A 26532-nucleotide genomic window follows, 5' to 3' on the forward strand; every position below is an offset into this window, starting at 1 on the left:
AGCTGTGCGCCATGCTCCAGGCCGTGAGGCCTCGTCGCCGTGACGGGCGGCCTCTGCAGTCGGGTCGGCTGTCCACCGAGCGAATTCAAACGCACGCTGGTTCCAACGTCATTGGTCTGCTAGAGGCACCTGGAGCACGACTCGCTTGTTGGTGGCTCGCCGGCTGGCTCCCTGGGCCCGTGGTGGCGCCCCAAGCACGAGTTTCCCGCCGGCCTGTGGTTTTCAGGAACGGGGTAGCCGGTGCCGTGACAAACCGTGCCGTGAAGGATCACCGACGGCGTGGGTCCCGGTGAGAGAGCGAGAGCGGCCCAAGGTGCGACCGGGGTCGACTCTGAGCTCACGTGGCAACGGGGACGTCTCGGCGCGAAGTTGATGTTGTGTAAAGCGGAGGAGGTCCGCGAGGCAGAGGTGTTGCCGGTGTTTTCTTAGGAACAGGAGACAAATAGAGTGGCCTCCGCTCTCTACACTCGTAAGAGATTGATTGGCTGGGTGAGGGCAGGAAGCAGGTCTTCTGTGACTTTGGTCTAGGTGGGCACACGGGGCACTTCGTTTACGTGAAGCAGTGGGTGTTCAAAAGTGGCCGCGTCACTGCTTCGGGAGGCTGCTCCCTCGTTAGCACTTGGGTCCAGCCCGTCTTAAGTGGAAGACCACCAGCATCTCGCAATTCTTTCTGTAAAGTTTGAGAGCGCACGCGCGAGCGTGCATGAGCACGGGAGGGGCGGGGGGGGGGGGGGGGAGAGAGAGAGAGTGCCTGGTGTTCAGGCTTTGCACTGACCACCAGGAGCCTGCTCGGGATATTCTATCTTGTGAACTGAGAGGTCACAACCTGAGCAGACGTTGGACGTTTAACCGACCGAGCCGTCCAGGCGCCGCTGGTCTTTACGTGTCCACAGACCCTGTGTGGACGGGTAACTGTCAGTAGATTGCAGTGAGGGAGCTGCTCTGCTGTGTACGAAACTCTAATCCATTCTGAAAGGGAAATGAAGTATTATTGAAAATGCTGCAACTTTCCTCCCCAGAACCACGTATTTAAGCGGAGGAGTCAGTTGTTACTTAGGAAAGCCGGTGTTCGACGTTTTCCCAACAGATTTATACTTAGAAAAATTCAGATTGCATTGAAGCAGACATAATTGTTTCACCTTAAAAGAATTTTTGTTTCTAAAATGATAGATCAGAGACATCTGCGGTTAGAATATTCTTTACTGAGATTTCCTGTATTGACATCAGTTCCCCTGAAATAACTTCCCATAAAACCCAGGTTCAACGTTCTATAACTAACAATATTTGAGAACCAAGAGTTTCCCTGAAAGATTACTTAAACGTACTAGGCAAGACCTAAGTGAAAATAATGCAGAATCCAAAATTATTCTGACTGGCTTTCAGAATGACACAAAATTACACTTTTTTTTTTTAATAATTCGCTCAACACTAACTCAGGAAACCTTACCCACGGGAAGGGGGCCCGAATGATGGACGCGAGCTACAGCGGCCCAGGCTGTCCCGACTGCTCCAGCAGTCTGTCATTCAAGAGCAACAGCTAGGCCGCCGTGACCGTGACCCAGGTCACGGACACCCCCAGGTGCTCAGGGGGCACTCGCGGTCCTAACGCGACTCTTGGTTTCTCTTGCTGCTTTCTTGGCCTTCAGTGTCTGGATACTGAGAAAGATCCAGGGTCAGAACTCTACTGAACATGCAGTCGTCGAACTGAAATGAGAAAAGACCGCTCAAGTCACCTGTCGACTTGGGGGAGAAACGTGTCACTAAACATAAAAGGAGGGCACTAACGAATCTGGATTTGCACTTAAAAAGGAGTCTCCTTATAACCACGGGTCTCCATTTACATCCGCTTTATGTTTTATATCATCTGGTAAAAGGTCCCAGCGCGTGCCGTCCGGCGCACGGACTGCCCTGAGCTAAAGGCTACCGCGGACCAGCCGACACAGGAGCGGCTCTAAGGACCGGGCTCCAGGGTTCCGTATTCACAAAGAAAATGCGCTCGACGCAGGAGGCCCCGCTCCGCTCTCACCAGCTCTCACGGGCGGAGAAGGCGCCCGCTTCCACACGCACCACAGGACCCGCCAAGCGATCCGCGCTTACCACGGCTCCCCTCGCCTGCCCCCCGGCCCCCGTCCCTCGTGTTAGCCTGGAATGGTGTGTAAGCGCGGGGTCTGGCCGGCGGCCCTCGGGGTTACTCTTCACCAGGGCATCTACGTGTACATGCGTGACGCGCGTGTTAAGCCGTTTTCCTCCTGTTAATCTGCCTTTTGCCAGTCTGATTACAGGGCCCCAGCCAGAGAACCTAAGTGCGTAGAGGAAAAAGGTATTTTTTGTTCCCCTACACTGGTGTGAGAATTTCCGGTGCTCCCTTGCATCTTGTAGGCACAGGAAGGGAAATTTTTATCTTCGTTTAAATGAAAACTCAGGAAGTAAAGCCTTACTGTCCCCAAACTGATCTGAATTAGCTGCTCTACTCCATTAGCTCAGGTAAGTGTTTCGAACAGCTGTAGGTGTGTCTGAATTCTAAGTTACTATACAACTTGGAACGTCTGGCGAATTTGTTTTGTTTCCCCTCTGGTCCTTTCTGAAAGATAAATGGGCCCTTTAGTGCTACCCACAGTGCATTTGTTTGGTCTAAAACATGCAGACGTTACGGAAATATGAAACACAGTATTAACAGTTTAGTGTGTACCTTACAGCTCTGTAATTTTGTTTGCTTTTTCACTTCAAGTCCATCTTAAAAATTCTGTCTACTGTCGTAGAAAAATAAGTCGTTTTAAAAAATCTTGATTCAAAAAAAATCACTTAAGCCTAATATTTATCAACTGCAGAAATCAAACAGCATGTGCAGACCCCCCTGGTACTTGTAATTTCACTTCAGGACACAACAGGGAGACTCCTGGGGCTGCCTTTTACCTCCGGGTAGATGCCTATCAGCGCATCGGCCTGGGAATAGAACTCCTCTTTTAGGGAAATGATTATCATCTGAAACTGCTCCTGAGTCTGCTCTTTGATGTAACTTGAGACCTGGGGGGGGAGGGGGACAAAAAGCACACATTTCACCAGCAAGGAAAGGCTTCCTTTCTGGGCCCCGGGAGGGTGACTGTGCCCATCTCTGCCCATCGTAGGGGACAAAGCACTTACTTGCCTTGCTGGTAACTCAGTAAACCCAGTATAAGTGCAGAAATGGAAACCGCTCAGATTAAAAGGTGAAAAAAATTGTAAATCTTATTAAATCTGCCATCGAAACTTTAAGAATATTTTAAAGAACAAAGCTCTAACTTAAGATATCATCAAGTGAACATGCAATCAGTTTTCATAACAAGGTAAAAACGACCACTCAGACATTGAGGAAGGACCGGTCTTTAAATTTCCATCTTCCTATTTTGCTAATAACTCAGAGCCTAAAGATAGGAAAAGTGGCAATTATATATATTCAGGAACCATCCTCAAATCCAAGGAATGGGAGTAAGATAGAAAGGGGTCTTGTTGAACGAAATCTGCTGAGAACCCAGAGGGAGATGGAGAAGGACTGGGCACAGCCCCCCAGGATATTTGCCCACCCCCCGCACGTCTCTGAGGGGCTGGATGGCTCTGGGCCGCGCGTACGGGTCCCGACTGTGTGGGACTATGGCCCAGTGCTGGGTGAGGAGTCGCTGGCGGAGGTGAGGGACCAGGAGGGGAAACTGCTTCTGGTGAAGGGGTTGAATTCACAGGCAGAAGGAACTCGGTTCAGCATCAGAGGCAGTGGTAGCCACTGTGGAGCGGCTGTGAGCGGGAGGGGGGTGGGACACACTGTTTGCTGAGCTGCCCGAGGTGCACGGCGGGCACCCCGGGCACCAGAGGGGGTGGCCGTCACTTGGGAGCCGCTCACACGTCCGCCCGCGCTCAGCATGGCAGCGGAGCGGTCGGCAGGGTGGATCCTGGGGGAGACTGAAGGGTGACAGGTCTTTAATACACAGGCTGGGTGCCACAGAACAGTCTTAAGTAAGACCTTGTCCCTGGAGAGGCCAGTAATACAGCTCCATCTTGCTGGAAGCCACGGATACCTTAAAAGCTAATGAGAAAAGAGCCCACAAAAATAGACCCCCCCCACCCCACCCCAACATACAGAAGATGGGCTACAAAGCACCAAAATTCACCTCTTCGGGGGAAGAGGTCTCCTAAATGAGGCCGTTGAGTCCAATCAGCCGATGCACGCTGGCCGGTGTTCAGGAGACAAACAGATTGTCTTTTGTTCCTATTTTCTTTCCCTTCCCCAGTTAACCTGAAGCCTGGCAGGTCACAGAAGGTGGCTCTTTCCTGTCCTCTACAAAGTTCAAAGGGATCGGGGATCTGGTTTTTAAACCTCTGACTACGGAGCGGATGTGTTCAGAACGCAGGGATGAGAAACCTGGGCTGGATGAACACAGCTCGGGCAGCGCTGAGTGAGGCCACGTGGGCCGCCAGAAGGGCCTCAGCCGCAGCTCCCGAAACCCCCCCCGACTCTGGCATCTCCTGCCGGGCTCCAGGGAGCCCAGCGTCAGGGACCCAGGACTCCCTCTCAGAGGTGGACTCCTCAGCCAAGCTCACGAGACTAAGGTATATATGCCACGATGCCAGTTTACAAAGAGCCTGGTCCTCTCTGGAAGATGAACGTGCCTGGAAGCGGAACCAGGAGTCCAATTCGCCCATCTCCAGAATGGACGGCTCTGGCAGCGGGACCGTGACACCAGGAGTCTGCAGGCAGAACCGCCCCTCCTCTTTGGTCGCGCTTCCACGGCTGACCCCGTGCTCCCGTCAGACTCACAGTGGGGAGCTGTGGCCTCACAGTCCGTCTCTTTCAGGTGGCTTTACGCTGACGTCTAGAACCGGGGAGAAGCCACCCACCAGCAGTGCTGTGGATTCAGCACAGCGATCCTGACTTGACTCCCTGTTTTGATTCCCCAGCAATTGACTGAGGATCCCCTGCCCCTCGAATGAAAACTGCTCCCCCACAGCCTCTCCTGTTTAGATCTTTAACTTAGATTTGATTTTTAATCAGCCGTTCTCCAACCAACTGGGTGTTCCAAGGTAGGCGGCCTTCTGACCAGCACGTGATCCTTGGACTACAGGTGTTCTTTTGGAAATTAAAAGCGGGGAGACACTCACTTTGCCAATGTTAGTGTTGTCCAGGGCTGCGTCCACTTCATCTAAGACAAAGAACGGAGCGGGCCGAAAACTAGGAAGAAATTACAAGGAACAGCTTTGGTTTTCGAGAGACCTGGAGAAGATTAACAGTATTCAGACTGAACAAGATCCATCCCCTTGGATGCTTCTGCCTCAGTCACCAAGTCACCAGTGACCCCGACGGTGCCGAATCCAACGGGCAGTGCTCAGTCGGTGTCCCCCGTGACCTTTGCGGGTGGCATGGGGGGCTGCCCCCACCTGGCGGCCTGATGTCACAGATGACCGTCTGCTCCCCCACCTCCCCCACCGCTCCTTCCAGGTTTCTTCCGCCAGCTCCTCTCCGAGCGGTGCTCGAACGTTTTCATACCGCGGTGCCCTGGGGTACGGTCCATGGTCCTTCCACGCTAATTGGCTCGCGTGTGGTTTCATCTCATCTCTGGGATTTAAACACCATCCGTATACTGATGGCTCCCACACCCTACCTGCCTCATGTGCCCAACAGCTTGCCCGACGGTTCCTGGCGGGTGTCTGATAAACAGCTAAAGCTCATCCCTGATCCCACTCCTCAGCTGCCCCTCCAGACCTGTTCCCTCCCACGGTCTTTTCATTCGAGCTGGTATGTGTCACCCCTGCCGCCTCCCTCTCACCCCACACCTTGTCTGCTCAGCCGACACTCACCCTGGTCCAGCCCCTCTTCCCCTTTCTCCCTGACGGCTACCACAGTTCCTATCCCTGTGTCCACCACTGTTGCATACGGCCCATTCACTACGGATGCCGGCTGTCTCTGGCCTCAGGGCCTTTGCACATGCTGTTCCTCATGTCTAGAACAATCTTCCCTTAGCTACAGCCACATGACTTGCTCCCTTCATTCCTTCAAACTTTGCTCAAATGTTGCCTTCTCAAATAGGCCTTCCAGGGTGACTCTAATATTGCAAATCCCTCCCTGCTATTTACTGTCTCCAATTCCCTACTTTATTTTCTTCTCTATAGCATCTGCCATCTCCTGATAGTCTCTCTGTCAGAGAGTTAGTTTACTAAAATACCTTCTCCTCTGTCTTCCCCAACAAAAATAACGTATCTTTGAGGCAAAGATTTTGTTTTGTTCCCTGCCGACTCTCCGATGCCTGCACCACCACCCGACACACAGCAGATCTCTAATCAGTATCTGTCGAATAAATGGATGGTGACAGTAATTACTAGTAAGGGACCCCTAGTAATAGTCTTATTCTGCTGCGATTTGCTCAACACAGGCTCACGTTTCGATTCCTGCTGCCTGCTTTCCCCAAAGTCTCCTGCATGAATGGTGGTATTTTCTTTTCCTTTCCTGTACTGGCCTCCTCTTATGAACATCAGCTGATGCTAATCCTTCTGGTCGTGAAAGTAGAGAGGGAGCACCATGCACACCTGGGCCTTCATCTAATGACTGGAATGTTGAACACTAGCCGTCCTGATCTTAGCCGGCATCTTCTCCATTTTCCTCACAGATTGCCACCACCATTAGTGGAGAGGAGGAGGTTAAACGTTTTTTCAGAAGAAATACTCTGTGTAACATTCTTTACCTAAACACAGCTCTCTGAATATATACTAGGAAAACAACACACGGGTTGGATGTTTTGTTCGGTTTGTTGGCAATCCTGATGTCACATCCGTCCATCCCAGGATTTCCTTTCCTTTCCTTTCTATAAACTTGGAATATTAGTAGCCTCTGGTAGTTGCAGAAATTTAGTGAAAATCTGTCAAGGACTGAATTATGTGTTAGATTTTCAGTCTAAATTATTATAGGCCTAAAACAACCTGAATCGTCTGGCTGAAGAAAACAGTTTTGTAGCACATACGCTGAAAGACACTTCACTGTGGCCTTACCTGTGCACCGCGAACAGGAGGGCCAAAGCTGCCACACACTTTTCTCCCCCCGACAGATTGTCCATTGGCATGAACCGTTTGCCTGGAGCCACGCAGTTATAGCTGATTCCCTCTAGGTAAGGCTCTTCTGGGTTTTCTGGGCTAAGAAATGCCTGAAACACAGGTTATTTATTAGCAGTATCACAGAAGCAATTAGTAAAATTTCGACTTTGGAAACTGAGAGAGGTTGTGAAATATTCTATTGGTGAGGTTTTCCTCCGTTTTGATGGGAAAATACCAATGCCTGTAAACAATGTGTATAGCTGTTCATGCAGTCACAGGAAATAGGGTTGCGTGGGTGGTAGGAGAGGGAAAACATTCTAACACACACAGAGGAGTAGGCCTTCCCGTAGGACTGCCATTCAAACGTCAGCAGCACATGTCGCAGTCTGGCAAAAACAGTCTTTGTTCGGCTCACCCGTTGGCCCGTCATCAACCATTTATTGAATAGCCGTTGCGGGCCAGGTACTGTAGATACAGGCAGGAATCCTGCCTTCAAGAAGTTAATGGGTTTATTTTAGTCTTATTTTACTGAAGATAAGTAAATTATTTTCAGCTAAAATCCTAAGTGTCTGATCCAGGATCAACTTTCAGCCATAAAAGAACACCAGCAGAAAGGTAAAAGCAGGTGTAGAAGTCCCCCATGCACCCCTTGATTCCACGTTCAGTGCCACGGGGTCTGCTGTGGGTACTGACCGCGTCACGGGCAAAGGTTATAGCAAAGGGACTATCGACACAGTCCTGCCTTTGGTTCCTTCCTCTCCTTTGTACTCCGCCCAACTTGTCACAGACCCCAGGTCAGACATTCCCAAGACCCTCTACAGAACATGACCTGTACTACAGAGACCACTGACTGCCATGAAACCAAATTAGCACCAGGCAACAGAACTCAGAACTGAAGAGAATCTGGAAACAAATGACTGAACCCCCTCATTTTTCAGATGAAAAAATGGAACCAGAGAGGTTCTGCCTTGTCCAGGCTGACCAGTGGGACAGTGAGTGGGATCTAGAACACAGTTACTGTGGCAACCAATGTTCTGGAATCGACTGGAAGTGGGTCACTCAGATAATGCGGTGGATATTTATTTCCCACCAGAAAAAAACGACCACCAACACAGTTTCCAGCGGCATTTGGGGTGGAAATACCTACTTGGGCGCTGACGTTTCTGCAGAGCTTCTTGTAGATTTGATCAATGGAGACGGAGACGTGCTCAAAACACTGGCTGAAGAGGTCGTATCTCCTTTTTTTCACCTGTTCAAACTCTTGCCTACACACTCTGGCTTCCTTTCTGCTGGCCTCAAAAGCTGACAGAGAAGCAACGTTCTTTACTTTGAAGACCACTGGGGGGAGGGCTTCTCTTAGTGCAACTTTTTTTTTTTTTAATTTTTTTTTTAACGTTTATTTATTTTTGAGACAGAGAGAGACAGAGCATGAGCAGGGGAGGGTCAGAGAGAGGGGGAGACACAGAATCTGAAACAGGCTCCGGGCTCCGAGCGGTCAGCCCAGAGCCCGACGCGGGGCTCGAACTCACGGACGGTGAGATCATGACCTGAGCTGAAGTCGGACGCTCAACCGACTGAGCCACCCAGGCGCCCCTCTTATTGCAACTTTAAAGCATAGAGTATCTTAAAAACTGGATTTTGAATTTGGTTGTCTGGAGTAAAATCTACCTTTAAAATACCCCAATTGTTATTAATTCTAAGAACATGGCTCTTAAAATCGATGGGCCCTTTTTCTAATAGGGCTAATTTTTAAATAAGAGCGACAAATTCTGTGAAAGAGAATCTAAGACGGCCATCACACTGGTATAAAAAATTATGTTCTAAAATAACCAGTATACTTTTTTTTTTAAATTAAAGCAGAGCACTTCTTACCAAGGCAGCAACTAGTGACTCAGTACTAAAAGTACACATTAATATGGGATGACAGAGAAAGATCTAAGTTAAAAATAAAGAGAACCCACGACCCCCAGGAGTGCGGCCTTGCTGGCAAGTACCGCCCAGCCTCACCGTCTGTGGACTCCTGGAACTTGTCCCTGACGGTCTTCAGGTTCTCCAGGGCTCTCAGGTTTGGGGCCGCCGTCTTCAACAGGACCTCCTCCTGGGACGCCACCTGCTGCAGCAGGAGTCTGAGGCGGGCCTCCACTTCTTTATCCGTTTGTAGCGCCTATTGACAGAGAACAGCGGTGACCGCTTGCCTTTCAGACCCTAGCTGCCGAGGAATTGGGCACAGGGCCCTTCAGGACCAGGTCCCTGCCTCCCTTTCTCCGCAGCCACCCCTTCCCTCCCTTGGCGCCTCGGAGTCCGAAACACAGTCGGGCCGCGCTGTCCGCAGCTCCCTTAGCCAGCTGTGCCGTGCCGTGGCTCCAGTGTTCTAGATACTGCTCTCCCGGAACATGCTTCACCTCCACGCTTCCTCATGTGGGCAAAAAGCAGCAACTCATAGATCGCATTTTCTCATTCGTTAAAAAATACTGATCGTTTACTTATGGATTAGACCCCGAGGATTCAGTGATGAAAACCGTTCTGTCCTTGCTCTTAAAGAGCTCACTGGGAAGTCGGACACCCAGGCTGGCATCGACAACAGTGTGGAGACCCTCTGCGGGGCAGGGAGGAGGCACCCAACCAGTCTGGAGGGGGAGACACTTCAGCTGAAGCCACCAGGATGAAGGGACCTTAAGCGAGGAGGGAAAGGAGGAAGGGGTGTAGGCGTGACCTTCCAGGAAAGCGTTCTTGCCCTCCCAGGGTGGTTCATTAACATGAGGAATGTGACGGTTTTAAGGCATTGAGAAGAGAATTATTTGAAAAATGTTGGGTACACTGGCTAATTTAGGTAACTTCTTAAAAACAGATACTTACCTTATATGCCACCTACCAAAATAAACTTCAGATGAATTAAATAGGTAATGAAGACAAAACACGAACAATATTTATAAATATTTACTCAGTAATAAGGTGGGTGAGGATTTTCTAAACATGAAAGCACTAAATAGACTACAGAGAAGACAAAAGCTGTTTTGTGACTGCCTAAAAATAGAACTGCGATCCACGAGCCCAGCAAATCTCACAGCACCTGTAAGAACATGTGAAATTGAAAGGTGGACCTTGCTACCTGGCATCTAGTCTCCACCCCTGTCTCACAGAGCCCATGCTTGAGCTTTCCTCCCTCACGGGTCCCTTGTGGCAGGGGGCGGGGGTCCCTGCTTGATCTGAGGCTCGCCAACCCCGTCCCCCCGACGGTGACCGGTCACCAGTTCTGGCCACTGTGATGCCAGCACAGCTCCTGGGGCTCTGTCAGAAAAGCCCTTCTTCACCCTTGACACACCACTACGAAGGCGGCCTGTCTCTTGCCTGAAGGCTGCGGGGCTGCGTGGCTGGAACGCCAGGACCGGCTAGTCGCTGTGCCCTCCACGAGAGACGCGGCCTCGGGATGGAGGCAAAACGCAAATGCGGTATCGGAGGGCGGCTCACAGGGACGACGGAGCAGCAGGGCCAGAGATGCCGGATTAGAGACCCTGAAACCGGACCCCAGGTCTGTGCTCTGCAGCCGTGACGGATGTGTCTGTCCCCTACTGTGGGGGCCACAGCGGGACGATGACAGGCCACCCCAGGCTGCTGGAGTACGGTGGCCACTTGCGTCTGCTGCGGGACTTCTCAGAGACTAACGCTCACTGTAAATCTCCAAGGAGACAGCCTTTCAAAAAACTGGCTGCCCACAGAAGACTTCATTTGGGAAGCATTTCCAAGATACTCATGTTCTGTGAACACACAGTGAGAAAGGCTGACAGAAACATTTTTAAGAAGTTGTCTATTTAGACCATTTCTTCAAACACCATTAGCCAATCTACTTTTTCCCCTGAACCTACGGTCAAAACACTTTTCTGTATTACCTGTAAATATTCACTGTCACCATGAACTAGCCCTAACGGAAAGCCTCCGTTTACCTTCAAATCCTCTCCCAGGGAGCTGTAGTCTACCTCAATGGCTGCTTCTTTTTCATAGATGTCACTCGTTGCCTGGGTACTTTCTGCTTCGGTGCCCAACTGAAAAACAGATAAAGCCCCTCCTTTGTTATGAGAAATGGGGAGCTCTACTCCTCCACCTGTCCCGAGCCCTTCAGCTGATCGCCACCTCACTCGGGTGAAACGCTAAAATCCTCACGTGGCCTGCAAGGCTGTGACGACCCGGCAGCAAGACCCCCATCCGGCACAGTCTCTCCCACCATAGAAGAGTCTTCCAGGAGAATCCCGGAGACCTAGGGAACACACCCTGTCTCCGCACCTCCAGTGGAAGGGAAATCTCAGGTTCAGCCTCAAAACAGTGATAGGACAGTTACTCCTATGACAACTGTTGAAATGATTTCTGCCTGGTGTTCCTTGTTCAGCCCTCTGGAGAGAGACAATTTCTACCTAGTGCTTTGTCTATTTCAGCCTTTATAGAAGATCTTATATCGTATCCCCATTACGTGGCCCCTACCAGATGTGCTTACCAAATTCCAGTCAGGGAACTCACCACTCAAGTAGTGGTACAAGTGTTCCCTAGGAGAGGAAAGCTGTTTCTGTGGCCTCTCCTCCCCAACCCTGTATCCACCTTGGGACCAGAAAGAACCAATGTGATCTTTCCTCTGGGACAGGCCATCTTCTATTGGAGGAGAATGATCGTATTCCCCAAGACTTCTCTTCCCGGGACAATATGGTCGGGACCTTTTCACTCTCCTCAACACTTTATTCTTAAGAAGCATCATGCTTTAAAAAGTGAATGCAGGGGCTCCTGGGTGGCTCAGTCAGTTGAGCATCGGACTTTTGATTTTGGCTCAGGTTATGATTCCAGGGTCGTGAGATTGAGCCTCATGTCAGGCTGCTGCTTAAGATTGTCTCTCTCTCTCTCTCTCTCTCTCTCTCTCTCTCTCTCTCTCTCTCTGCCCCTCTCCCCTGCTGGAGCGCTTGCTCTAAAAAATAACTTAAAAAAAAATACTATTTTTCTTTCTAGAGTATAATGACTATTGTTTTTCTGCTCCCATGTACTTCTGCTGTTAACAGACCCCCTCCCTTCTCTCTCTGCATCTACACAAGTGGACCTGTGACCCAGAACGAGCCAGAGTTCTTCCCCAGGATTTTCCCAGCAGAGAGTAGGGGAGAGTTCTCTTTCCCCTCTGGTCAGAACTAGTGGTTACAGCTATAGCCTTGTGGGGAAGGCCCATTTGGGAGAATAAAGCCAATATATACTGAGCCAGAAAGAGTTCTTGATGGTGTTCAAATTCCTGGACTGAGTCTGGCATGAGATCGCCTCCATTCCAGTCCTGTCCCTTTACCCCCTTTAAAGCCTCTGAACTGGGTTTATGTCATTTGTGGCCTGGAAAGGGCTCTCTCCTTTCCTTACCTCCTGTCTGGAATGCGATCTCTGCTAAAATAGAGAAAAAAGACAAAGACTTGGAGTATAAGGTCGTGAGAAGTAGTCACGTTAGCAAGGACGAAGGACTTCTGGAGTGGAGGGCGGACGGAACAGAGTAGATGTCTGACTGCCGGGCAGAGCAGGGCGGGGAGGAGGGAGGTAGGGGGGAGACCCCAGGGAAGAAAGGGCTCAGAGAGGAATGACCTGAAAGGCAGGACCAGCCGTTTCTGTTGCATCCGGTGGCGAGCTAACCGGAAGATACTCTGTCTGAAGCCACAGCACAGCCTTGCTACCACCACCCCCAGAGGTGGCTAACTCCAGCGGCTCTCGGGTATCTAATGTGTGGGAAAGAAACTGGCCCATCCCGCGGGGGCTCAAAGGACGTGGATGGGCAAGAGACGGAAGAGACGGCACAAGACACCCAGTCCTCTGTAACGATGACCCTTTTGCCCCTTTCGCCTCCCAGGAGATGTCTCCTCCACTCCTAACGGGGCTCTGGGTGGGGCCAGGGGAACCGTCTGCAGCGCTGGGACTTGGCTAAGCAGCCACCGGGCGTTACACAAGTTCCCCACAGCTGCGTGCATTTTGAAGTCACGTGGTAGAATACCTCCACTTCAACGATGTCGTCCAGCGATCCCAACAAAAGAATTATTTCAAGGTCTTGAACTTTGCAGTCAAGCAGCATATTGTGCTTCTCTAGCCGTTTCTGTTCCAAAGAAGTCTGAATGATGACAACTTCTTTTTGCCATTTTGCCACTTCCCTGTAAATACACAGATATGAAAAGTGATTATATTTTACCCATTCGAGCTGTACCAGAGAAGAGAAACGAATGTGTTACAAATAAAACTGCATGGAAAAGATTTTTTCCTAGGAGTGCTGTAAGTTCTAGAGTTATCGCACTGATGCTGTTATGTAAACTTTAACGCTCTTGAGAAAGGCCATGAATGTAATTAATTTATCCAATGGAGCATTTTCAAATAATAAACATAATTACTTTCATCAGGCTAGTTTCGCTTTAAAATCTATTTAATTTTTCAAGCTGCATTTCTCCCTCAATATAAGCTCTATACTTTAGAGCCTCAAACCAAGAGAAACAATCTTTTAACAAGAGAAATGTCTTACCAGGTAAGTCATGACATACCTATTTCCTACAGCCCCTATTAACGTAATGCCTTCTATCTTAAATGAGGGTTTGGGGGTTTTACCAAATAAAACAACGTGGTATTTTTAAGAGGTCCCAGAAACAGGACCAAAAAATAAAATAAATGAAGAATTATGTGGTTTTCAAGAACATGATGATAAACAGAGATGCGGTTCTGTTTAAACTAAATACAACCATGAAAACAATTCAAGAGTAGATGAACTTTAACTCCACTCAGAAACCTTAGACAAAGAACTTTCTGCTCTATCTCGAAATGCTGAAGGGCTTTGAACAGTGAGGAAGACTACGAAGTGCCAAGAGTGGAGCAAAAAGAGAGCACACGTTTCATCTGACCACTTACGGTTGAAAAGCAGAGGTCGCTGGGGTGCAACAGGCCACCTGACTCCAAGTGTCCTTGTCACCATCACGACAAACACACATGCTCATCACGTGCCAGGTTCTAAGTGTCCTAGGAACAACCCCTCACTGAATCCCGACAACCGTCCTGGGAGGCAGGCACTATGAGATCCCCACGTTAGTATTTCCTTCTGAGGAAAGGCAGGCACAGCATGTTAAGCAGCAGAACCGGGGTACCAACCACACGGGCTGGCTCCAGATCCCCCCCCGGCCCGCCGTGCGTCCTCACCCAGGCGGACCGTAGGAAGACCCTGTACACCAGTGTCAGAGGGACTCCGGGTAAGGGACTCTGTTCAGGGCCACGTCTGCATCTGCCAAAAAGAACTATGCATTCTCAACAACTGACCGCCTCTTTTGGTTTTCCCCTAAATGAGAATGTCTGAAAGGTGTGATGTGGGACACATATTCAAATAACAAACTGCCTCTAACAGATTTTAAATTGGTAGTAAATGTCTTTAAAACTCTGGTTATGGTCCGTTAAGCTGACAAACTTCTCCATTACCTATCAATAGCCAGAACTTTCTTCCGTTCTTCTTCAAGCTGAGCTTGGACCTTCTCCGTGTTGGCATTCTGAGTGACAAATACGTCCTTAAGTTGCTGCCGCTTCGCCATGAGTTCATCCACAATTTGCAGACAAGTTTCTTCAGCCTGAACGAAGATGATTTGCATTGTAGACTTAATTATCTTTTACGTTAATAAGGTCAACAGATCAGCTCATCGTCAATAAAGCAAAGCAGTGATTGTGTGTGCTGCTTGAACTTCTATTCCCGAATGTGACCCACTCTTGTTCTACACTTCTTGGAGACTGGTAATTACCACCTGCCTTTGTCCCTCACTTTGGATTCATTCCTCAGCTTGCTACCCTCTGACTCTGTTCCATTGGACGTTGTCCAACGAAAATGTTTTTGCAAAAATGACCTCTTAATTGGCAATTAAGCAGACATCTCCCAGACTTTACCTTTTTGGCAACTGTCCTCACTTCCTCCTTCCCGAGCTCCCCCCTCGCTTCACTGTTCCTCAGCATCTACTGCTCTGTCTGGGCGGCGGGGCGGGGTTGGGGGGGTGGCGGGGGGTGAGGTCTCAACCATGCACATATGGCTTCAATCTACTCCCATTAACCAGCCTGGGCTTCTCCTGTTCTCCACGTGCCCTCCACCTGCTAGAGTTTGCTATGTAGATCTCACACAGGCGACTCAAGCTCCGTGGGTCCAGACTTTCCTCTCTTTAACTTGCCCCTCTATCCACGAATCGCCCAAATTAGAACTCAGGAGTCCTCAGCGGCACCTACCCCCCACACGCCTCTCCCACTTCAACACCTAGTAATTTGTGAACCTGCTGATTTTACTTCCAGTATTTCTCAAACCTGCCCCCACCCTTCCCATCGCTATGAGAACACTTCGGGAGTCCAACAGTGTTTACGCAATGAAAGAAATCATTTCAATGGCAGCACACTTCAGCCGCCTATAATTAGTTACCTTCTTTAGGTTATCGATGTCTTCTCTGCCTTTTTCGATGGTTTCTTCTAATGTACGGATCTTATTCAGCTTCTTCTTCAGCTGATTGCGACTATATTCGAGTTGAATATTAAGCAGAGTTTTCTGTTTCTCAAATTCTAATCTAGTATAACAGAGTCAAGTGTTACAAGTGGTAAAGAGCCTTTAGTTCTTTAATTGTTATTGTGGAAAATTTTTTAAAAGCTACAAAAGTAGAAGGAATACTGTAATGAATCCTGTTTCTTCTAGAACTCTACTGGGCACTGCTCTCCAGCACTGGGTTATTTGAAGCACATTTCAGACATCATATAATTTCATTTGTCAACATTTTAGTATGTGTCTCTGAAAGTGAAGTGACCACAAACTACTATAGATAGAACTGAGGACAATTCCTTAATATTGAATTGTGATCACTGCCAGATTTCCTGAGTCTCATTAAAAACAACAACAACTGGTTTGTTTGAATCAGAATTCATACTTTGCATACGATACATGTTTCTTCAATCTTTTATCAGCTCCCTCCCTCCCTTCGTCTTTAAGTTACAATTTATGTGCTTATTCTTGTCTATTTAGTCAGTCTTTGCAAGTGGCTAGTCGTCCACAAACTCCAAACTTGGGGACTAAAGAACATGTTCCTTCCTGAAGCGCTTCCTACTTTGCCAGCTTCACAGACTCCTCGTAAAGAATTCCAAGACCCACTGCAGCTCATTCTTCCCATCCTATCTCCCTCACGTACCCCAACGGCAACATTCAGTCCAGAAACATTTTACAGCACCGTTATCGGAGATTGTGCTAGATCCTGCTGATACACAGACCACAAGAACAGGAATGATAAAAACCGAGTGCTATTCCAGGAGAGGGGACTGCATGCCAGCCGCTGTTACAAACACCTTTCCGTGATTTAACTCACTTAAGTCCTAGGACTCTCTGAGGTGGGTGGTAGTCCTATCCCCGTTTATGATGAGGACGAGCAGACCAAGGCAGAGCCAAGTTTCCTGCCCAAGGCCACCTAGTCAGGACATGGTGGAGCCAGGCGTGACACCCTCGGAGGCTCTGCTCGTAGCCGCTGACAACAGCGCCTGTGGTGGTAGTGGACAACAAACCCCCGAAGGACCTATTTCTGCTGCAGACTCGTATGCAGACCACATATGAGGGAGACACTTCTTCACTGGCTCTGGACACCACACTACTCCAGCTTTCCTCTCCCCTCACTGGCTGCTCCTTTAATAGTTTCTGGTGACCTCACCCAGGCACATGGCTTTAAGTGCCATCTGCATACAGACCCAGACTTTATACCTCTGCCTGCACCTCTCCCATGAACTCCTAGCCTGTACACTCAACTGCCTACTCCACGTTTTCAGTCGGATGTCAGAGGCATCCCAGCTACGTAATAGATAAGCTACTGGAGGTAACGAGAGAGTTTGGCAAACTTATCATATGTTACATCGATCTAAACGTCGATACCGTGTTTCTACACCGGTAGAAACCAACTAGAAATACAGCATAAAAAGAAATACTATTCATAAGAGAAAAAAAACCCCTCTAAAATATCTAAGAAGTAACTTATGATAACACAAGATCTCAATGGAAAAGAAAACTTTAAAATTCTAATAAAGAATATAGATGATTAGAATAAATGAAGAGTCATACTATGTTCTTAGATGAGAGGACTTGATATTTTGAAGATGGTCTCCCCAAATAAATATGTTATCAGACCCAGAATCTCAATCAGAATTCCAGTTGGATTTTTATGAGAAATCCAATAAGCAGTAGTAGACATAATTCTTTAGAAAGATAATCTACTGAAGTTCAAGCAGACTTCAGAAAAAAAGAATATGACAGGGATAAAGAGGGGGGCATTTTACAAGGATAAAGGGATTAATTCAGCAAAAAGACCTAATGATCCCAAATATGTATAGACCTAATCACAAGCCTTTAAAATACATAAAGTTGGGGCGCCTGGGTGGCCCAGTCGGTTAAGCGTCTGACTTTGGCTCAGGTCATGATCTCATGGTTTGTGAGTTCGAGCCCTGCATTGGGCTTTGTGCTGACAGCTCAGAACCTGGAGCCTGCTTTGGATTCTGTGTCTCGCTCACTCTCTGCCCCTCCCCTGCTCACGCTCTGTCTCTGTCTCAAAAATAAATAAAACATTAAAAAAATTTAAATTAAAATAAAGTAAACTCACACCACCAGAAGAAGAAATGGACAGATCCAAAAGTACGCTTGGAAATTTCAACACCCCTCTCAGTGTTTGCTGAACAACCAGGCAGAGGACCACTAAGTTACAGAGAGGATTTGAGTGACTAGATTTAACTGCCACCGAAAGAATACTCCACCCACCCCCCAGCAGGTGTCCATTAAACAACACACTTCTGAACCCCAGAAGGGTCTTTGAAAGAAATCACATGGGACGTTAGAAAATATTTTGAATGGGATGAGACTGAAAACACAACATACCAGAAGTAGTGGGATGCAGTATAAGCAATAGTTGCAAGGAAAGATACAGTTCAAAATACTCATATTAGAAAATAATGCTTATGTACCAAAATAAGTAGAAGGAAGAAAACAATAAAGGTGAGAACAGAAATCAACAACATAGACAAACCACAGAGAAAACCAAGGAAGCCAAGAGCTGCTCTTAGAAAGGATCAATAAAACTAAAACACCTCTAGCTAGGAATCAAGAAGAAAAGAAAGACGATAAATCACCAATATCAGAAATAAAAGAGATGGTATCAGTTCAGATCCTACAGGCATTAAAAAGGATAAAAAGCGATTATTATTAACTTTACGTTAATAAATTTGACAACCTGGGTGAAACACATAAATTCCTTGAAAGAAATAAACTACTAGGACCCATTCAAGGAAAAAAATACCCTGACTAGCCCTACATCTATTAGGAAAACTGAATTTGTAACTAAAAACCTTCCCACGAAGAAAGGTAGGTGGCCTCAGTGGCTTCACTGGCAAATTTCACCAAACTTTTAGGAGAGAAGTAATCTAATTCTACAAAAACCCTTCCAGAAAAAACAAGCAGAGAGAACAATTCTTGATTCATTTCATGGGTTTGGCATTAGGCATTGCCCTGATACAAAAACATGACAAAGATACTCCAAGAAAAAAATATGTATACCAATACACTCATGAATGTAGATGCAAAAATCCTTAACAAAATTTTAGCAAATCAGATCCAAAAATATTTGAAAAGGATACAATACAGTACGACTGAGTCGGGTTTATCCTAGGTACATCAAGTTGGTTTAACATTCTAAAATCAATCAGTATAATTTACTACGTTAATAAACAACAAAAAACCCCAACCATGTAATCATCTCAAAAGACGACAGAAAAAGTATCCATTCATGATGAAACATTTAAGCAAACTATAAACAGAAAGGAACTATCTCAGTCTGCTAAAGGGCACCTTAAAATTAAAACCATACCTAACTGTGAAAGACTGAATGCTCTGCCGCTAAGACTGGGAATAAGGCAGGATGTCTGCTCTCACCACTTTTACTTACTCGACATCGTACTGGAGGTTCTAGCTAGTGCAGTAAGACAAGAGAAAGAAACAAAAGGCACACTAATTGGAAAAGAAGAAATAAAATTATTTTTACTGAAATATGATCGTTTATATAAATAATCCCAAGGAATCTATAAAAAGAGCTCCTAGAACTAAGAAGTTTAGCAAAGTTGTAGTATACAAGGTCAATTTATAAAAACCAATCTTATTTCAATATACTACCAACAATCTATTTGAAATTGATAGTCAAAAACAGTTCTATTTATAATAGCATAAAAATATAAGGTACTTAAAATTGAACAAAATATGAATAAAATTTGTACACTGAACACTAAAGAACATTAATGAGAGAAGTTAAGGAAAATGTACATAAGTGAAGAAGGTTACTATTCATGCATTAGCATTAAAACATGTCAATTCTTCCCAAAGTGATTTATAGATTTATACAGTCCCAATCAAAATCCCAGCAGACTTTTACGAGCAACTGAAAAGCCGATCCTAAAATGTACATGGAAACGCAAAGGACACAGAATAGGCAGGGGCTTGACCTGCTTTGTCCACTGTTGCAGTGTCAGTGCCTAGAAGAGTGCCTAGCTCATGGGAGGCTTACATTAAATAGGTGTTGAATAAATGAATGGACTATGAATTATAGAGAATAAAATTAAAGGAATGGGCCAAAATACTGATAGTTTTTTTATTTCTAGACAATGGGATAATGACTGATATTTTTTAAAAGTCTTTTCTATGTTCGCTAAGAGGTACATATTACTTTTGTATTTAAAAATTATATTTGATTATATGAAAAACCCACAACTAACATTATACTCAATGGGAATAAACTGAGAGCTTTTCCCCTAAGGTCAGGAACAAGACAAGATGTCCATTCTCACCACTTTTATTCAACATAATATTGGAAGTCCTAGCTACAGCAACCAGACAAGAGAAAGGCATAAAAGACATCCAGGCACCTGGTTAAGTGTCCAACTCTTGATATTCGTTCAAGTCATGATCAGCTCATGGTTCGTGGGATCAAGCCCTGCATCAGGCTCTGCGCTGACAGCACAGGGCCTGCCTGGGATTCTCTCTCTCTCTCTCTCTCTCTCTCTCTCTCTCTCTCTCTCTCTCTCCCCTTCTCTGTGCCCCTCCCCCACTTCTCACATGCATGTGCATGCTCTCTCTCAAAATAAATAAACATTTAAAAAATTAAAAAAAAAAAAAAGTGGGGCACCTGGGTGGATCAATCAGTTGAGCATCTGACTTGGGCTCAGGTCATGATCTTACAGTTCGTGGGCTGGAGTCCCTCATCAGGCTCCATTGCTGACAGCTCAGAGCCTGGAGCCTGCTCTGGATTCTGTGTCTCCCTCTCTGTCCCTCCCCTGCTTGTGCACTCTTTCTCTCTCAAAAATAAATAAACATTTAAAAACATTTTTAAAGAAATAAAACACACCCAAATTGGTACTGAAGAAATAATACTTTCATTATTTGCAGATGACATGCTAGCATATATAGAAAACCCTGAAGACTCCACCAAACAACTACTAGAACTGATAAATAAATTCAGTAAGGTTGCAGGACACAAAACCAATATACAGAAATCCACTGCATTTCTATACACATTATTTAATGAAGCATCAGAAAGAGAAATTAAAAACAATCCCATTTACAATTGCATCAAAAATAACAAAATGCCTAGGAATAAACTAGGAATTAACCAAAGGGGTGAAAGACCTATACTCTGAAAACTATAAAACATTGAAGACAATACAAAGAAATGGAAAGACATCCCATGTTCATGGACTGGAAGAACAAATATTGTTAAAACGTCTGTACTACCCTAAGCAATCTACATATTTAATGTAATTGCTACCAAAATACCAATAACATTTTTCACAGAACTAGAACAAACAATCCTAAAATTTGTCTGGAACCACAAAAGACCCTGAATAGCCAAAGCAATCTTAAAAACATAAAACTGCAGATATCACAACTCCATATTTCAAATTATACTACAAAGTAGTCATCGAAACAGTATGGTACAAGCACAAAAACAGACACACAGATCAAAGGAATGGAACAGAAAACCCAGAAAAAACCCACGATATGGTCAACTAATCTTTGACAAAGGAGGCAAGGCTATACAATGGGAAAAGGACAGTCTCTTCAACAAATGGCGCTGGGAGAACGGGACGGCTCCATGCAAAAGAATGAAACTGGGCCACTTTCTTTCACCATACACAAAAATAACCTCAAAATGGATTAAAGACCTAGATATGAGACCAGAAACCATAAAAATCCTAGAATAGAGGACAGGCAATAATGTCTCTGACATTGGCCAGAACAACTTTTTTCTAGATATGTCTCCTGAGGCAAGAAAAATAAAAGCAAAAATAAACTATTGGGACTACATCAAAATAAAAAGCTTCTGCACAGCAAAGGAAACAACCAACAAAACTAAAAGGCAACCTGCAGAATAAGATACTTGCAAATGACATATTTGACAAAGGGTAGTATCTAAAATATATAAAGAACTTATACCACTCACCCAAGAAACAAAACACCCAAAAAACAAATAATCCACTTAAAAATGAACACATGAACAGACATTTCCCCAAAGGAGACATATAGATGGCCAACAGACACTTGAAAAGATGCTCCACATCACTCATCATCAGGGAAATACAAATCACAGCGAGTTATCACCTCACACCTATCACAATGGCTAAAATTAAAAAAAAAAAAATGCAAGAAAAAACAGGTGCTGGTGAGGGTGTGTAGAAAAAGGAACCTTCATGCACTGTTAGTGGGAATGCAAACTGGTACAGCCACTGTGGAAAACACAACAGAGGTTCATCAAAAAGTTAAAAATAGAACTACCCTACAGTCCAGTAATCACACTACTGGGTATTTACCCTAAGAATATGAAAACACTAATTCAAAAGAATAAATGCATCCGTATGTTTATAGCAGATTTACAATAGCTAAACTTTGAAAGCAGCCCAAGGGTCCATCAACAGAGGAATGGATAGAGAAGATGCAGTTGTATATACAATGGAATATTAGTCATAAAAAAGAATGAAATCTTGCCATTTGCAATGACCTGAATGGAGCTCCTTACAGAGTATTATGCTAAGCAAAATAAGTCAGTCAGAGAAAGACAAATACAAAACAAATGAACAAAGGAAAAGAAAAGAGGCAAAGCAAAAAACAGACTCTTAACTAGAGAACAAGTACATGGTTACCATAGGGGAGGTGGGTGGGAGATATGTGGAATAGGTAAAGAGGACTAAGGGTAAGTACCCTCATCTTGATGAACATACGGTGTAACACAGAGAGCTGCTGAATCACTATATTGTATACCTGAAACTACTATAACACTGCACGTTAACTACACAGGAAATAAAAGACTTTCACAAATAAGTAAAAATAAAAATTATATTTGATTTTTTGTCTATGTGAGATGATGGATGTTACCTAAACTTATTGCGATAACAATTTTACAATGCATGTAACTCCGACCATTATGCTATACACCTTAAACTTGACACAGTGATGCGTGTCAATTTTATCTCAATAAAACTGAAAAAAAGAGAAGTACCTAATACAAAATAAACCAATCATCTAGATGAGTATAAGTCTAGCCTTAAATAATCTGCAATCATAAATGCTTTGTGCTTCCTGTTTCTACATGACTTTGACTACTCTTAAACATAAAAGGATTACACCCCTTGGGCAAAGGGACTGTCCTTTGACTTACGGTACAACCTTGTCATTGTCACTATTGTATCCTTCAATTTAGAATTTATAGTCCTGTTGTCAAAACAATCACATCTGAATAGATAATACATGGATGTGGTACAAAATTAAAAAGGTGCAAGAATACACAAAAAGTAAAATATCTCTTTCCCACTTGTCAGTCTTCTCAGAGGCAACCACTCGTTACGATTTCTAAACATGTATGTGTACATATGTTCTCCCCCGGATCGTCATTTGTCTTGATTTTCTTCACGGTACTGTTGCCATGCAAAACATCTTTATTTCTATACCTTTGCATTTTATCCTTTCCTTTATGGTTCCCGGTGTTTAAGTCATACTGAAAGACCTTCTCTAGTCTGAGATTATTTTTGAAAATTCTCTTATGGCTTATCCTAGTATTTTTATGCCTTCATTTTATTTACTAGAATGTTTGGCATTGATCTGGGTCTGAAGAATGAGACAGGGACCCGAGTACGTTTTTCCAGGTTGGACACACATGTATCCCAACATGATTTACTGGAAAAGTATATTTTTTCTCTACTTATATGAAATGCCAGCTTTATATTAACTTGAATTTCCCTTATAGATCTGGACTCTATTTGTGAGCAAGTACCTCAAGATTTTAATTAATCCAACTTTATACATGTTTTCAAATCTGGGAGTCCTAGTCCTTTCTCATTACCCTTTTCAGATTTTTTTAGCTAGTTCTGAATGTCAACTCTAGAATCAGCTTACCCAGTTGTTGTTTTTTTTTTTTTTTTAAAACCTTGTCCATACATGTGTTGAGATGAAATTATGGCTTAAATTAGGGAGAACAACTTCTTTATAATACTGAGTCTTCCTATGAAAGAACTAGTATGCCTTTTCTATCTTTCTTTTCTTTCTTTCCTTTGTTTCCATTTATTTATTTTTGAGAGACAGAGACAGAGCACAAGTGGGGGAGGGGCAGAGATAGAAGGAGTCAGAATCCGAAGCAGGTTCCAGGCTCCTAGCTGTCAGCACAGAGCCCAATGCGGGGCTCGAACTCACAAACTGTGATATCATGACCTGAGCCGAAGTCGGACGCTTAACTGATTGAGCCACCCAGGTGCCCCTGCCTTTTCTTTTTATTCAACTTTATTATTTCTCTGTCTTGTTTAAATTTCTTTTTTTTAAAAAAGCTTATTTAGTTTTCAGAGGGGTGAGGGGCAGAGAGAGAGAGAGTGGAGAGAGAGAGGGAGAGGGAGAGGGAGAGGGAGAGGGAGAGGGAGAGGGAGAGAGAAAATCCTAAGCAGGCTCCACACTGCCAGCGCAGAGCCCAATGCGGGGCTCAAACCCACGAATTGGGAGATCATGACCTGAGCCGAAATCAAGATTCGGACACTGACTGAGCCACCCAGGTGCCCCTAAAAGTTTCCTTATATACTTTCATATTTAGTAGGTTTATTCCCAAGTACCAAGTATTTTACACCTTTTTCCTACCATAATTGAGATATTTTCTCCCTACACATTGTCTCCCTGGTAGTTTCTATATAGAAAGGCTACTAATTTCAAAATTAATTTTTATATTAATTTTTAATTTAAAATTTTCATATTAATATTTGTATTCAGCCACATTAATGAATGCTTTTTTGTTTCTAACAGTTTTCTAGGAATTTCAACGTCTAATTTGTTTTCTAGGAATTTCTAGATATGTATCATATAACCTGCCAATAGTGGAAGTTTTGTTTCCTCCTTTGCAAATGTTTATGCCTTATTTATATTTCTTGTCTAACTCTATTGACTATTATTTCCAGGAGCACATTAGGTAACGGTGATACTGAATATTCTTCTCATTTCTAATTTTACTAGGAATACTTCTAGTATTTTCCAACGTTACTCATGAAAACATAATGCTGATTTAGGATAAGGTATATTTTCTCATATTACAGATACCTACTCACATTTTAAGAATTTCAAATCAAGAATGGATGCTGAATTGTGTAGTTCTCTTAATCATTTCTAGAGTTGATTGATTTTTCCCCCTTTGATCATTAATATGGCAAATTATGGCAATAATCCCTGATACAGAACCATCCTTTTATTTCTAGAATGAAATCTACACTGATAATGGTGGAATATTTTGCTGTTGTTGTTGCACTGCTTGTTTCCTTTTAAAACTTATTTGGTTATTTACAGGTAGGAATGATTTAGATGTGTATGTACATACCTTTTTTGGATTTTTTGCATCAATATTATATTATGTTCATTTAATAAAAAGATGTTCATTTAATAAAACTTCCTCTTCTATACCATGAAGAAGTTTAAATATTGAACATTCGTTTAAATGTTAAATGTTGAAGTTCCTTATGCCTTTAAAGTTTGCTGGGATGATTCATTTGTGAAACCATACATGCCTGGTGAATTTGGGGAAGCATGTGGTGGGCAGAAAGCTTTTTTACTTTCCTTTCTTATGGTAACTGACTTCCTCAGATTTTTCTATCCTGGTAATATGTTATTTCTTGAAAATTACACAAATTATATCCATATACATGGATATTTATAAAGAAATAAGTAAATTACTGCCTTATTATTCTTTTAATAACTACTATGTTTGTGTAAGTATATCCTCATTCTCTTATTTTGTATATTTATGCTTTTTCTCTTTAAAAAGTTACTGAATAGGGGTGCCTGGGTGGCTCAGTCAGTTGAGCTACCGACTTAGGCTCAGGTCATGATCTCACGGTCCGTGAGTTCGAGCCCCGCGTCGAGCTCTGTGCTCACAGCTCAGGGCCTGGAGCCTGCTGCGGATTCTGTGTCTCCCTCTCTCTCTGCCCCTCCCCCACTCGTGCTCTGTCTCTCTCTGTCAGAAATAAACATTAAAAAAAAAATTACTGAATAAAAGAATTCTATCTCTATAAGAATATGAATGTTTACTAGATATTTTTTGATGAACTGAAATAAAGATTCGTTCAGGCACAATTCCCTTAAATTAAGAAATAATAGTTACGTTTATATATGTGTAAGTTGCTTACTCACATCTTCTGATAAAAATACCTTTTTTGATCAATTTCTTGTTGCTGTTTAACATGTTTCTTCTCAAATTCACGAATATTTTCCACACCAATTTCTTCACAGAAGTGTTGGAAAATATCATCTTCAACCTTTTAAATTATTTCAAAAACAACTGGTTTAATAATTAATTTTTAGAAAGTATACAGACAGTGCTTAAATCTAAATTCTTCCCACCAAGAACTTCCTGTATTAGGCTAAATACGAATCTGAAAAGCATTATTGTGCTCTGAGGAGCCAGTGATTTCTTTCTCTTTAACTCCACAAACTACACCCATCGATTTTCAAATTTCTTACTCTGAAAACTAAATAAGAAAGCTCATAATTGGCTTTATTAACGGTTTTGGCTTTATGAAATGTTTAACCAAATCAGAAATATTTCCTTTATGTTAGCTACACCATAATATAACATTCTACATAAATAAAGAAAATATTCTTTATATGTAAGTAATGCTATAGAGTCTTGGGCAATAGAAGCCATGAAGACTGGAACATTGAATTAAGACTCAAAAAGATCTGGAAAAACTAGAATGAGCCAAATCCCAACAAAATAACATTTAACCTCAATATCTTTAAAGCCCTGCATTTATTTATATACAATTACAGGATAAGAGAAACTTGTTGTTTTAAACAGCAGGACATGTTAAAAACTTTCAGGTTTTAGTTGAATATAAATTAAGCATGAATGTGATATCATTCATGCAGTGGTAAGTTATAATTTACATAACTAGACAATC

At 44.2% G+C, this 26532-nt stretch overlaps 1 protein-coding gene and 1 long non-coding RNA gene across 3 annotated transcripts in view; one reads left to right on the forward strand and one right to left on the reverse strand.

Moving 5' to 3' along the window:
- Window positions 1-1182: 1182 nt before the first annotated feature.
- SMC1B (structural maintenance of chromosomes 1B) overlaps window positions 1183-26532 on the reverse strand; it is a 75733-nt gene continuing 50383 nt past the window's right edge. For both annotated transcript variants that reach the window (XM_049626502.1, XM_049626501.1), the window contains 11 exons: window positions 25781-25887; window positions 15473-15614; window positions 14500-14645; window positions 13046-13199; window positions 10992-11090; window positions 9058-9214; window positions 8198-8352; window positions 7009-7160; window positions 5128-5197; window positions 2914-3024; window positions 1183-1704 (listed from right to left, as the gene is read on the reverse strand). In XM_049626502.1, coding sequence (XP_049482459.1) covers window positions 1603-1704; window positions 2914-3024; window positions 5128-5197; window positions 7009-7160; window positions 8198-8352; window positions 9058-9214; window positions 10992-11090; window positions 13046-13199; window positions 14500-14645; window positions 15473-15614; window positions 25781-25887 — 1395 coding nt within the window. In that variant the 3' untranslated portion in view covers window positions 1183-1602. The remainder of the gene's footprint in view (window positions 1705-2913; window positions 3025-5127; window positions 5198-7008; window positions 7161-8197; window positions 8353-9057; window positions 9215-10991; window positions 11091-13045; window positions 13200-14499; window positions 14646-15472; window positions 15615-25780; window positions 25888-26532) is intronic.
- On the forward strand, window positions 8190-14761 carry LOC125919703 (uncharacterized). The gene is made up of 2 exons (XR_007456871.1): window positions 8190-8278; window positions 14510-14761. It is a non-coding gene; the product is annotated as an uncharacterized LOC125919703 (long non-coding RNA).

This window comes from Panthera uncia, chromosome B4 (assembly GCF_023721935.1).
Source record: "Panthera uncia isolate 11264 chromosome B4, Puncia_PCG_1.0, whole genome shotgun sequence".
In the NCBI taxonomy this organism is placed as follows: Eukaryota; Metazoa; Chordata; class Mammalia; order Carnivora; family Felidae; genus Panthera; species Panthera uncia.